The sequence below is a fragment of the Pituophis catenifer genome, unplaced genomic scaffold, assembly GCF_029215685.1.
Source record: "Pituophis catenifer annectens isolate HBS135680 unplaced genomic scaffold, rPitCat1.0.hap2 SCAF_5, whole genome shotgun sequence".
Lineage (NCBI taxonomy): Eukaryota > Metazoa > Chordata > Lepidosauria > Squamata > Colubridae > Pituophis > Pituophis catenifer.
The window spans coordinates 76,737,001-76,751,338 of NW_027256885.1; the positions used below are offsets into that span (position 1 = coordinate 76,737,001).

At 41.7% G+C, this 14,338-nt stretch overlaps 1 protein-coding gene across 1 annotated transcript in view; it reads left to right on the forward strand.

Annotated features, from left to right (window-relative positions):
• The window catches only part of LOC139317720 (la-related protein 4B-like), a 324,479-nt gene that overhangs the window by 265,650 nt on the left and 44,491 nt on the right, over positions 1 to 14,338 (forward strand). The window contains exon 6 of the mRNA XM_070944793.1: positions 12,410 to 12,513. Within this exon, the coding sequence (XP_070800894.1) occupies positions 12,410 to 12,513 (104 nt within the window). The remainder of the gene's footprint in view (positions 1 to 12,409; positions 12,514 to 14,338) is intronic.

Below are 14,338 nucleotides of genomic sequence, written 5' to 3' on the forward strand. Positions count from 1 at the left end.
ATCTTTCTGGTGGCATATGCCATCTATGAAACATCTTATACAAATTTTCTTTATAAGCTGTTGCCATTGTTAATTTATAGTTTCTTTCCCAAACTTGTTGCCATTTCTCCAATTCTATGGTGTATCCAAAATTCTTTGCCCATGCTATCGTTGTTTCTTTTACTTCTTCATCTTCTAGTCTGATCCGCAATAAATAATTATATAGTTTCTTAATCATTTTCTCATCTGTTCCTGTCAATATTTCATCCAGTTCTGATTTCCCCAAGTTAAAGCCATATTGTCTATGATCTGCTTCATATCTTGATTGTATTTGCAGCCTTGTATACCAATCTATCTCAATCCCTTGACTCTCTAGTTCTTGTTTTTGTTTCAGTTCTCCCCGATCCGTCAAGATTTTATTTATTTATTTATTTATTATTTAAACTTGTATGCCGCCCTATCTCCGAAAGGACTCAGGGCGGCTCACAACAATAAAAACAAGCAAAAACAATATTAAAATACCCAATAGGATTATAAAAGACCATTAAAATCCCCTTTAAAACCCCTTCAGTCCAAACCAGCCAGGCGAAATAACCATGTTTTAAGGTCATGGCGGAAAGAGCGAAGGTTAGGGGCCACCCGGAGCTCCAGGGGGAGCTGATTCCACAAGGTAGGTGCGCCCACAGAGAAGGCTCGCTCCCTAGGGGTTGCCAGCCGACATTGTCTGGCCGACGGCACCCCAAGGAGGCCCTCCCTGTGGGAACACACCAGGTGATGGGGAGCTGTCGCTGGCCGCAGATGGTCCGCCAGATACCCCGGGCCTAAGCCATGTAGGGCTTTATAGGTAATTACCAGCACCTTGAATCTCACCCGGAGGGCAACCAGTAGCCATTGCAGGTCCCGCAGGAGAGGTGTAACATGAGAGTGTCGGGACACTCCCATTACTACCCGCGCAGCCGCATTCTGCACCAACTGAAGCCTCCGAGTGGTCTTCACGGGCAGCCCCATGTAGAGAGCATTGCAGTAGTCGATCCGGGAGGCGACGAGTGCATGGGTGACTGTGCGTAGGGCATCACGGTCCAGGTAGGGGTGCAACTGGCACACCAGACGAATATGGGCAAATGCCCCCCTGGTCACGGTTGTAACATGATCTTCAAAAGTCAACCGTGAATCCAGGAGGACGCCTAAGTTGCACGCCCTATCAACAGGGGGCAACACCTCACCCCCTATAGCCAACGATGGAATATTCCCTTGGAACCGGGATGCCGGTACCCACAGCCACTCTGTCTTGGCGGGGTTGAGCTGAAGCCTGTTCCTCCCCATCCAGAGCCGCACCGCTTCCAGGCACCGGGACATCACGTCGAGGGCATCACTGGGCTGATTCGGGGTGGATATAAAAAGTTGGGTATCATCAGCATACTGATGATACCCCACCCCAAAACCATGGATGATCTCCCCCAGCGGCTTCATATAAATGTTGAACAGAAGGGGAGAGAGGACCGACCCCTGAGGAACCCCACACGTAAGGGGCCTCGGGGCAGACCTCTGTCCCCCCGCCAACACTGCTTGCGAGCACCTGGAGAGGTAGGAGGAGAACCACCGTAAAACAGTGCCTCCCACTCCCAACCCCTCAAGGCACCGCAGCAGGATACCATGGTCGATGGTATCAAAAGCCGCCAAGAGATCTAATAGGACAGGGACAGAGGAATATCCCCTGTCCCGAGCCCTCCAGAGATCATCCACCAGTGCGACCAATGCCGTCTCCGTGCTGTACCCGGGCCTGAAACCCGACTGGTATGGGTCCAGATATAATGTTTCATCCAGGGCCAACGGGAGCTGATGTGCCACCACACTCAACAACCTTCGCAATAAAGCGAAGGTTGGAGACAGGACGAAAGTTATTCAAAATAGCTGGATCCAAGGCAGGTTTCTTGAGGAGGGCTCTCACCACCGCCTCCTTCAAGGCGGCCGGGAAACTCCCCTCACCCAAGGAAGCCGTAATAACTGCCTGGATCCAGCCACGTGTAACCTCCCGGGCCGAATAAACGAGCCAGGAGGGACACGGGTCCAACAAACACGTGGAGGTACTCAGCTTCCCCATGATCCTGTCCACTTCCTCGGGAGTAACAGGATCAAACTCTTCCCAAATCACCAATCCCGCCGTCACCTCCCCAACCGACCCTGCCCAGCTGGAGTCCAGCCCATCCCGAATCTGAGCGATCTTGTCCCGCAGATGATGACTATACTCCTCGGCCCGCCCCCGCATAGGGTGTCCTTATTTCTAACAATGTTTTATTCACAATATTTGGGTATGTCACCGCTTCAGCCACATTAGTATATTCAGATAATGTTTTTCTTTCACTCTCTCCCACACTGATAACAAGCCATTTCTTACATAATATCTTTGGAAATATCGATGTATCCTTTGTTTCCTGTATCATAAAAAGACATGCCAACCCAGTTGTAAATCATGACCCTCCAAAGTCAATAGTCTTGTATTCCTCAATAAAATCCATTCTTTAATCCATGTTAAGGCTGCCGCTTGATAATACAATTCCCAATTCAGTAGGCCAAACCCACCTCTAATTCTTGCATCTTGTAGCATTTTTATGTTGATTCTTGCTCTCTTTCCTTGCCACACATATTTCCACGTTATTTTCTTCAACTCTTCAAAATATTTTTTCTCCAATTTTATTGGTATAGTTTGAAATAGAAATAATATTTTTGGTAATACATTCATTTTTATTAATTCTATTCTTCCCATTAGTGATAATTGCAAGTTTCTCCATTTCTCCAGGTCTGTTTCAAATTGTTTTTTAGTTTATAATAATTGTCTTCCTTGAGCGTTGCACATCTTGATGTCAGATAGATGCCAAAATATTCCACTTTCTTCACAATTTGGATGTCCAGTTTCTCCGTCATCTCCTTTTTTTGATTTTCTCTCATATTTTTGACTAATATCTTTGTCTTATCTTTATTGATTTTCAGACCTGCTACTTTCCCATATTCTTCTATTTGCTCTAATAATTTTGACACTGTCTCTATTGGGTCTTCCATGATAAACACCAAATCATCCGCAAATGCTTGTAGTTTATATTCTTCTTTTTTGATTCTCATTCCTTTTATTTCCTTTTCTTCTCTCACTTTTCTATTTAAAACCTCTAACATCAATATAAATAATAATGGAGATAAAGGGCATCCTTGTCTTGTTCCTTTTCTAATATCTATTTTCTCTGTCATTTCACCATTTACCATCACCTTTGCCGCTTGGTCTCTATATATAGTTTGGATCATATTTATAAATCTGTCTCCAAAATCCATCATTTTCAACTGTTTTATCATAAATTGCCAATTCACGTTATCAAATGCCTTTTGTACATCCAAAAACAACGCTATTTGTTTCTCTGAATGTAATTCATAATATTCTAATGTATTTAATATAATTTGCATATTATCTCTAATTTGTCTTTTTGGTAAAAAGCCATTTTGGTCCAAATGTATAAACTCATTTAGTAGTTTTTTAAATCTTTCAGCCATGATTGATGCAAAAATCTTATAATCTGCATTTAATAGAGATATCTGTCTATAATTCTTTATATGTTGCAGATCTGCCTCTTCTTTTGGTATTAAAGTTATATATGCCTCCATCCATGAGTCCGGAATTTTAGCTTTAAGTAGTAGTTCATTAAATACTTGCAGCATCACATTGCTTAGTACATCTTGTAGGGTTTTATATACTTCTGCTGGTAATCCATCCATGCCTGGTGTCTTCCCATTTTTCTGTCTTTTAATTCCCTCCATTAATTCCATCATAGATATTCTTTCTTCTAATAGTTTTTTAAACTTTTCCAGGATTCTAGGCAGTTCCATTTTTTTCAAATATTGTTCTATCTCGTCTTCTATTATTTCTTGTTGATACAATCCATTGTAGTTTTTCTCAATTATCCTTTTCCTCACTTTTATAGCATATCTTTCCATCTTGATCTATTAATTGACTTTCTTTTTTAAAGAGAATAAGAAAGAAGATACATCTTTACAAAATGTGTGGGATACCAGTAAAGCATACATTAGGGGATTGGCAATGACATATTTAGGAAAACGAAATAAACAGAACAGACAAATGCAAAAGAATTTAGAGGAAGAATCTAAGAGATTAGAGATGGAACTACCAAAAAACCCGCACAACAAAAAGATTAAAAATTTGTTGGATTTGAAAAAACATAAGATGAATTTAATGGAAAATGAAGAATTGGCGAATAAAATAAAAGCTACAAAGCAATTTTTTTTTGAAAATGCAAATAAACCAGGACGATGGTTAGCATATAAAATGAAAAAAGAGAAAAAAAGAAATTAATAAGTCACTTCTTGGAACTGTTGAAATGACTGTGTTGTACACTGGAGATAGATTATGTATCCCTCCCCCTCTGTTGAGAGAGGGCTGTTCAGTTTTGACATAGATGGCCTCTTTGACCCCTCTTTCGAACCATGGTCTCATCCAGGTCCAGGTTTAGTTTCCAAACATTGCTGGCGAAGTCCTGTGAATTGTTGATGTGATGGTTGATGTGACGGATGAGACCATAGTTTCCTATGATGTGACTTCCCTCTTCACCTACATTCTAACTACCGAAGGTGTCATGGCAGTGAAAAACGACTGCTAGAAGACAGCACCTTAGGTGACAGAACCAACCTCAGCCCAGACCAGGGGTGAAATCTAAAATTTGTTACTACCGGTTCTGTGGGCGTGGCTTGGTGGGGGTGGGGGTAATGTGACTGGGTGGGCGTGGCCAACTTTTTTTTTTTTACTTTTAAAAGCATTTTTTCTACAACCTTAAGAGGTTGCAGAAAAAATGCTTTTAGAAGCTTCTGACGATCAGGCAAGTCAGCTGGGATCGCCAGAGGCTTTTAAAGGCATTTTTTTTCCTACAACCTCTTCGGCCGAAGGGGTTGCAGAAAAAAATGCTTTGAAAAGCCTCTGACGATCCCAGCTGAGCCGCGTGATCATCAGAGGCTTTTTTTTTTACTTTTAAAAGCATTTTTTCGTCCGAAGAGGTTGTAGAAAAAATGCTTTTAAAAGTAAAAAAACCAGCCTCTGATGATCACGCGGCTCAGCTGGGCATGTGGGGAGTGGGCGCAGGGATTTTTGCTACCAGTTCTCCGAACCACCCGCCGCCATCGCTACCAGATCAGGCGATCCAGTCCGAACCGCCAGCATTTCACCCCTGGCCCAGACCACATATGTGCCATGCTGGACCTCTGCTTGACCACTACCTATTTTAAATACAAGGAAGGTTTCTACAGACAAAAACACAGCTGCGCCATGGGTTCACCTGTGTCCCCCATTGTGGCCAAGCTCTACATGGAAGAGGTAGAAACCAAAGCTCTAGACTCCTTCACAAGCATTTGATCCACTCACTGGTATAGGTATGTGGACGATACTTGGGTCAAAATCAAAATACAGGAATTGGAAGTGTTCACCAAACATATCAAGTCTGTGGACAGATACATCAAATTCACACAGGAAGTTCTTAAGGAAAATAGTCTAGCCTTCCTGGACTGTGCAGTAAACATTAAGGAAGACAGAAGCCTTAACATTGAAGTTTACAGAAAACCCACACACACAGATCAATATTTACATTTTTATTCCCACCACCCACTGGAGCACAAAATGGGAGTCATCAGAACCCTACACCACCGAGCTGAAGACCTGCCTACCAGCAAAGATGGGAAAGAAAAAGAACTGAAACACAGCAAGGAAGCCCTCAAAATGTGTGGCTATCCCACATGGGCCTTCATCAAATCTCAAAAAAGACCCTACAGGAGCTCCTCCATAACAGACAACAAAGAGAACAATAAATGAAGCAACGTTGTCATTCCATATGTTGCAGGAATATTGGAAAAGCTCAGGAGGCTCTTCAGCCAACATAACATATGCACACACTTCAAACACAAGAATACACTAAGGCAGAAGCTTGTCCACCCCAAGGATAAAACACCCAGACACAAACTGAGCAACGTGGTATATGCAGTACAATGCAGTGAGCCATGTGCAGATCTGTACATTGGGGAAGCAAAACAACCACTTCATAAATGCATGGCACAACATAGGAGAACAAACCCATCAGGACTAGATTCAGCAGTCCATCTGCATTTCAAAGACAAAAGCCACTCTTTTGAAGACAGCAAAGTCCACATTTTGGACAGAAAGGACCGCTGGTTTGAAAGAGGGGTCAAACAGGCCATCTATGTCAAAATTGAATAGCCCTCTCTCAATGGGGGGGGGGGGTGTACGACATCTATCTCCAGTCTACAACACAGTCCTTTCAACAGTTCCAAGAAGGCTCCACATCCATTTGCACCACTCACTCAGGTGACCCTGATGGCACAGATAAACCTCCAGGTGACCTTAACAACTCGCTAAAAGAATGCAAATGACCAGCTGTCTGCAAGGAGTATAAAACCTTCGATTCCCCACAATCCAGTCAGAGCAGAAGAAGCTTCTTGGATAAGAAGTGAGAAATGTCTTCAAAGAAAAACCAGAAAGTCCAGTTGCCACTTGAAAAAGCACCTTTGGGACAACCATGACCTGGATGACTGCGAATCTCCATAGATACTTTTCTGAGATTGCATGACTATGGCTCAAGCCTAGGAAAAGGCATAGCTTCTTTAAGGAGATCTCCTCGGCCCCATCCAAAGCCCCTTTTCCAAGTCAGAACAGCTGTGCATCACTGTTTAAAGTAGAAGCCCTGGTGGTGCAGTGGTTAAAGTGCAGGTTGATCGTAGGCAAACTCTGCCCACAGCCTGAAGTTTGATCCTGACGAGGCTCAAAGTTGACTCAGCCTTCCATCCTTCCGAGGTTGATTGTTGGTGGCAATATGCAAATACATTGTAAACTTCCTAGAGAGTGCTGTAAAGTGCTATGGGGCAGTATATAAGCCTAAATGCTATTGCTATTGCTAAATACTAAAATTTAGACATGGAGATAGAGCAGTTAAGATAATTTGTACCTTAAGCATTGGATATGTTTAATGGTATAGTGGTAGGGGTGAGCCTATACCATGAAAAGTCAGTTTTCCTCTTCCCTCCATAAGCCCTCTGGATGGTACACACCCTTACCCTGGCTTGCTGTAGTTGTTAGGTGGTGAGAGATTTCTTTATCGCACATCCTCTCACTTAACCCAAGTGTGTCACAGAGCCTTGTTAAAGTGGAGTGTAGGGTGCCTCCTGGGTGGGGGAAGAAGTTGGAGGCCTAGTACTGAGGAGGAGGATGATTTGGAGGCTGTTTGATTTGGAGCCGTTTGTAATCCCACATAGCCATCACCTGAGCAGTTGTCTTACGTTCCACCAGCAAGGATAGACTTTTAGAAATAGTCTTAACAAACAGAGGTAAGAGACATGGGAGAAAAATACACCCTGCAGCTACTAACCCCACCAGGCCAAAAATGGCCTGCAGGCCAGGTAACTTTGGCCACCATCCTGAAAACATATCCTGTAAATTAAGACCTTTCCAAGTCTGGACTGGCACATGAGCTATTTCAACCATTTTGTCTGTTATTTCCTTAATAACCTTTCCACTTTCATCAACCTCTATACAGCAGTTAGTCAAATTAAACTTTCCACATACCCCTCCTTCCTTGGCTAACAAATAGTCTAAGGCTAACCTATTCTGCATAAGATATGTCCTTAATTTGACACTTTCCCTGGCTAATTGAGTAAGACCTTTTACAGTTTCGTTGGTGATGAGTTCAACCACCGCTTGCAGATGAATTAAACGGTTCAGAATGTATATAGGGGTCCGATAGCCATACATGCCATCTTCCGCCCATGTAGCTGGTCCATAAACCGCAATAATTCGCTCTGCAGGCCATTCTTCACTTCCCCAACTACGTTGGTTACCTCCAACCCTAACTCTTCCTATTGCAGATATATCTACATGTCATCTTTGTCTTAAGTTTCCCACCTCATCATATACCGGGACACCTAAAACCTGTCGAGTTTTAAGGGGAAGCAAAAAGAATCCTGGTCCAATCATTCCCAGGACACAAGCTCCACACCAAGATTTTGGTAGAACCCCATATGCCATTTTACCACATATCCAGTATAGTCCGTCAGGAGCCAGCCATTCAAGGGCCTGATTATCAGGACCCTTTAAAAAAAAGATAACCCGTTTACCTTAAACAGGGCCATTTCATCAGTTCCCTCTGTGGCATTACCTCCTGACCACCATACCTTACTTTCCCATTTTCCTGTACATATGAGGTTTCCTACCTGATGACAGCCTGCCACAATTTTTCTCTGGAAACAGACATTCTTTACCAGACTAATAGTCAAAGTCCAGTCTCCATCCTTACCCTTATTATATGACAGATTACCCTTATGGTCCATTTCTAAGACTTTGGAATAATTTAATTCCTGGGCTTCCCATGGCCATTTTTCTCCCATGTTAGTTCCCCTCATACAAAACAATTCAATACATTCAGAGTGTGGGCTATGTCTTCTGCCAATTTGACAAAGGTATTTGTTACATAGCTAGGGATTTCGGGTATATTCAGCTTTTCCCTTTTCAGATAATATTACAAGGGGACTTCTTCAGGATTTATTACCAAATAATGTACTAGCACCTCCTCTATAATTTTCACGTCACACTCTACCTTACAGCTTATACATAAAACACAATCAATACAGTGAGTGCAACAACAACACTCACACCCACAATTACAAAACCAACACATTTAAAGAAAATTCTCTTTTCTGTTCTTTTGCATCAAAAGGTAGCTTCCAGGGTATCCTAAGCAGGGACTTCTTTCATCTGTAAGAGGTTCACACTCCGCAGCCGGTTGGGAAATATTAGGGATTGGAACGACTGAGAAATCAAATGGGCCCTGGTTGTCCACAAAACCATTGCTTATATCTGTAAAACACAATAATCAATAAAGCTACTACCCCAATTACTCAAAGTGCCCACACCCAATTTTCCTCCCACATGGATCCGCAATGATCTTCAATCTTTCGTCAGGATCCAAGTTCCGGACTAATTCAAGAGAGCAGGTGCTCCATCCTCTTTTTAGCTTACAGCGGGTTACATCAGCAGATATACATCAAGGTAACCTATATATAGAATACAAAAGCTTTCTTTAAGCACATTCAAATGTCAGTTTTGTTGGATGTTGTTTGTCCACGGACACTTTCCAGCCGGTGTCAGCTGCTGCCTTGACTCATGTCCGATGGATCCATGATTTTGATTCTGCAATCTTAATAGCAAGTGGAGAAGTCATAATACCAATAAAAGATCCCTTCCATCTTCCACTTGGTCCCCCGGTTCAAATGAGTGACATTAAGTTACTAATCTAGGGGGTACCTGTTCCATCACATATCGTTGGAATCTCTCAATTTGCTTATTAAGCTCTTGTACCATCTCCATATTCCAAACCCCCCCTTTATGACCTAAATCAGGCCACCTAACATACATATTTACCTTATTTACATGGTCGGGTGGAATAAACCTCCAATACCTGTAAACAATCATGCTCAGAAACAGACTCCGTAGGCAACAAAGTTGCTGGATTTAATCGGTTAGACACCACCAGACACACCTTTGGATTCTCACTCCTAATTGCCTGATATTTTGTCAGCCTTTGCCCACTAATCCACAAATGTCCCTTAGTATCCAACACAGACTGCTCCTCATGAGGGGAGTGCATGAGTATAGGACAAGAGAAAGTAAGTTTATTACAATTCTGAATCAATTCTGCACTTGCAGCCAGCACCTTCAAACACTGGGGCCAGCTTTTTGGCCCTCCCCCCCATCCAATTACAGCAAAAGCTAGCTAGTCCTAAAAAGCTTCTCAGTTGTCTTTTTGTTCGGGGTTCTGCCAGCATTAGGACCGCCCTTTTCTGCTCTGGTCCTAAAGCTCGATGACCCTTATATTGTATCCCAAATATCTAACTTTCCTTTTCACCAATTGAGCTTTCTTTCTTGATACCCAATAACCACACTCTAGTAACAAATCTAACATCATTGTGCATTCATCTTAGTATTATCCCATCATAAATCCTCTGTCAGTCCTGTTGATCCAAACATCATCAACATATTACAGTATTGTGTCTCCTGGTTGTTGAGGCACATAATACTGTAAGTCTCTAGCTACCGCTATTCCAAACAATGTGGGGGAGGTCTTAAATCCCCGAGACAGCCGAGTCCCAGTATATTGCATTTTCATTCCTGTATAAGGATTCTCCCACTCAAAATGCAAACAGTGGCTGGCTTATGGGGTGAATGGGAATTGTAAAGAATGCATCCCTTAAATCAATAATAGAAAACCACTCAGCCCGGGGTGGAATTAAACTTAACAGGGTATATGAATTTGACATGGCCAGGTGTAAAGTTACCATGCCCCAGGCGGTAAGACCCATCTGACTGTTTAATTGGGATAATTGGAGTATTCCAGGAGGACTAAATAGGCACCAAAAACCCCGCTTCCAAATCTCTGAATGCTTTCATAAGTAGCACAAATAGCTTCCCAAGAAACGGGACGCTGCCTTCTACTCACAGACGCCACTCCAGGTTTTAGTTCCACCCCCACTGGAGGGTGGCGGGCTGCAAAACCCGGCAGGTTATCCTCAGCGCACATCAAACAACCTCCAAATCTCCTCCGGAGAATGCCTTATGGTCATTTTCTAACTATCTTCATCAAAAGAAATTGTTGCCCCTAATTTGCTCAGCATATCCCTGCCTAGCAATGGAATAGGGCACTCAGGAATGTACAAAAATTCATGCTGGATTTCAGCTTCCTTAAAATCACACATCTCTGATTTCAAGACCTGCCGCCCCATAATCTGTCCTGATACCCACTGAACCTGGATTTTATGGGATCCGGGGGGCTGCAATCTGCTTATTTACAACTGATCTTCCTGCTCCCATATTTACCAAAAACGTTCTGTACTGACCCCCTATTTTCATTGTAACTAATGGCTCAGGCGGGGGTTCTTCCAAGCCTGGTCCCCCTCAATCTGACCAAGTCATGTCTGCCAATCCAATACTTTCCGCTTTCTGCTGCCCTGCGCCCTCTCCAAATCCTCTACCAAAACCCCAACCTGAACTTGTCTGTCCAACCTTCTACTCAAACCTCTCCTCTGTCCTCGCTCTCCCCTTCTCCCAGAGAGCTGCCCACGCATCCCTGACCCAAAATCCGCTCTTCTCATCCCTCTACTTCTCACCATCTGTCTTGAGCATTCCTTTTCCCAAGTAATTTTATTTCTAGACCACCCTTCTCCCAAAGGACTCAGGGCGGTGTACAGCCTATTTTGTTAAAAAAAAACAAGACAAACACCAATTTAAAATAATTAAAATATTAAATGGATTCGGGTCAATTTAAAACCCCAGAAATTTAAAACATCCAATGTAAAATTATGTTGCTAACCCAGCCTGGCGAAGCAACAGGATCTTGAGTACAGGTTTAATTAAGCGTTGTTAAACCTCCAAAAATTTCCAAAAAATAAAAAATAAAAATAAAACGTATTCAGAGCAGAAAGGAAAATGTATCTGCATAGCTTTCAGTACAGGCCAGGCCCACTTGCCCTAGTCCTCCCAAGGCCTCACCCACCCTCAAGACACCCCATGCTCCTCTTCCCGCACCTTGGGTCCCAACAGGCCTTTTCCCACTCCCACCGGGTCCTCCCAGGCCTTAGGCCTGATTCCCACCACACCAGGCCAAACACCCTTCAACTCATGTACCTTTTGAAGAGCCCTGAGGCCTTCCAGAGTGCTGGAATGACTTCCTTGTTTAAAGCTGCATGGCACGGTTACGAAAGTGATGGGACAAAATGATGGCCATATTGGGATCGCCACTGTGTGACCTGGGGGTCACATGACCTACCCTGCTTCTACAACATGAGGCCAGGAGAGCTTAAAAAGGTAAATGTGGGCCATGATGGGCATGTGGGCATGTGGGGAGGAGGCCAACCACTGGGGGGGGTGAGATGATGGGAGAGAGGCGGGGGGCACTGCAATGACCCTGTGATGGATCGTAAGGGCAAATAACCGCAGGCCCACTGCAGCCATTGTAACTTGGGTTCACATGGGGTCATATGTAGCTTTTGGGGGGGTGTCTGTCATAATTTTGAAGAGTCATTAAATGGCCTGTCGTACCACAAGGATTACCTGTATAAGAGATCAGACTGTAGTTTACAGGAGAACAAAGACCCTTCTGGAAAAGGAGAGGGCAATCTGCTATGTACTCCTCAATCATATTTCAATTAGACAAAATATAGATCATGACTCTGAACTTGTCTGGGAAGGGTTAAAACGGGGAATTGTATTTTTAATAAACAACTGATCTAATGCTCCTATCGGTTAATAGAGTGTTAAAAGTAGTAAATACAAAACATAACTCTACTTGTTGATACCAAAGCAACAAGATTGTTCTTTTTTCAGCATTGCCTTTAGTCCAAGTTGATGAGAAAGGTGAAAAAGTCAGGCCAAACCAAAATCGCTGCATTGTAATTTTACGTGAGGTACCCGAATCTACTCCAATTGATGTAAGTATATGATTTCAACAGCAAAGCTTGTAGAGGTGCATTTTTTTAATTTTACAAGAATGCTAAAATACTAATAAGAGAGAGGATACCTAGAGCATTTTACTATTTAGTATTTCATAGTCTGTCTTGAAATTAAGCAGAACTATATTAGATCCTAGATACTCTTTACAGTCAGTTATAATACGGCTTCAGTTGGGGGTGAATCAGTCTTTGGCTGTAGTTCTCAATGAACCCTTCTTCTCTCCAACCCCATCCATCCATCCATCCATCTATCTATTTATTTATTTTAGGAGGTTTAAGAGGCTCGTCAATTAAAGAAAACAATTATGATAAATTAATAACACAGATAAAGAAAGATCTAGACAATTGGAGAAATTTACAGATATCACTAATGGGAAGGATCTCCACCATTAAAATGAATATTTTACCAAAACTCTTATTTTTATTTCAGGTTATACCAATAAAATTGGAAAAACAGTTTTTTGAAATATTGAATAAAATAACATCCAAATTTATATGGCAGGGGAAGCGCCCACGAATTAAATTTAAACTATTACAGGACACAAAAGACAGAGGAGGAACAGCACTCCCAGAATGGGAAATCTATTACCAAGCGGCTGCCTTATCCTGGTTAAAAGAATGGATGGAATTAAGAAATAATAGAATATTAACAATTGAAGGGCATGAAATACAAGTGGGTTGGCATTCATTCCTCTGGGACGGAAAACACAAAACACACAGCTATTTCAAAAGACATATAATAAGGAATGCGCTACTACAAACCTGGTTGAAAATTAAAAAGCAGCACTATATAAAAATACCGATTTGGCTCTCACCATTAGAAGCAGTAAGACATCCAAATTTAACGGAATTAAATAAAGTAATAAGATATAAAGATCTAATAGAACAACAAGGAAAATTGAAACCAAAACAAGAGTTGGAATTGGACATACATAGAGAAATTGACTGGTGAACCTACACACAAATCCAATCTAAATATAAGGAAGATACAAAAACATACAAATTTCAAAGAGAGAAACATGAATTAGACAAAATTATATTAGGACCGGAAGAAAAGCTAATTAGCAACATTTATAAATTTCTACTACAATATAAAATGGAGGAAGAGATAGTGAAGAATACTATGATTAAATGGGTGCAAAATTTTAATTATACAATAGATCTGGAGAGGTGGGAAACAATGTGGCAAGTAAATGCAAAATTAACACTATTGGCGGCATACAAGGAAAATCAGCTGAAGATGTTTTATAGATGGCATATGTCACCAACAAGACTTGCAAAGATATACCCGAACAATAGTGCAACATGTTGGAAATGTAAGAAATCCCAAGGAACATATTACCATCTATGGTGGACGTGCCCGGCAGCAAAAAAAAATTTGGGCGAACATCAAGAAATGGATAGAACAAATAACAGACCAACAAATAGAAAGGAAACCAGAAACATTTTTGTTAGGAATCTTCACAAGACCATATTCCAAAGAAATAAAATACTTGATGCTACACATCTTAACAGCAGCACGAATAGTATATGCAAAAAATTGGAAACAGGAAAGAACTCCAAATGAGGAAGAATTGATAGATAAGATTTTAGAATGTGATGAAATGGACAGATTAACAAAAGAAATTAAAGAAAAAGAAGAGACAGACTATTACAGAATATGGAATAAATGGTATAAATGGCTTAAGACTAGAAATAAAAAATAAAGATTATTAAGAGAGAAGAGTACGACTATAAAATATATAAATAACAAATGTATGGAGTGAAATAAAAATGTATATAACAAGAATGTAGAAATGTATAA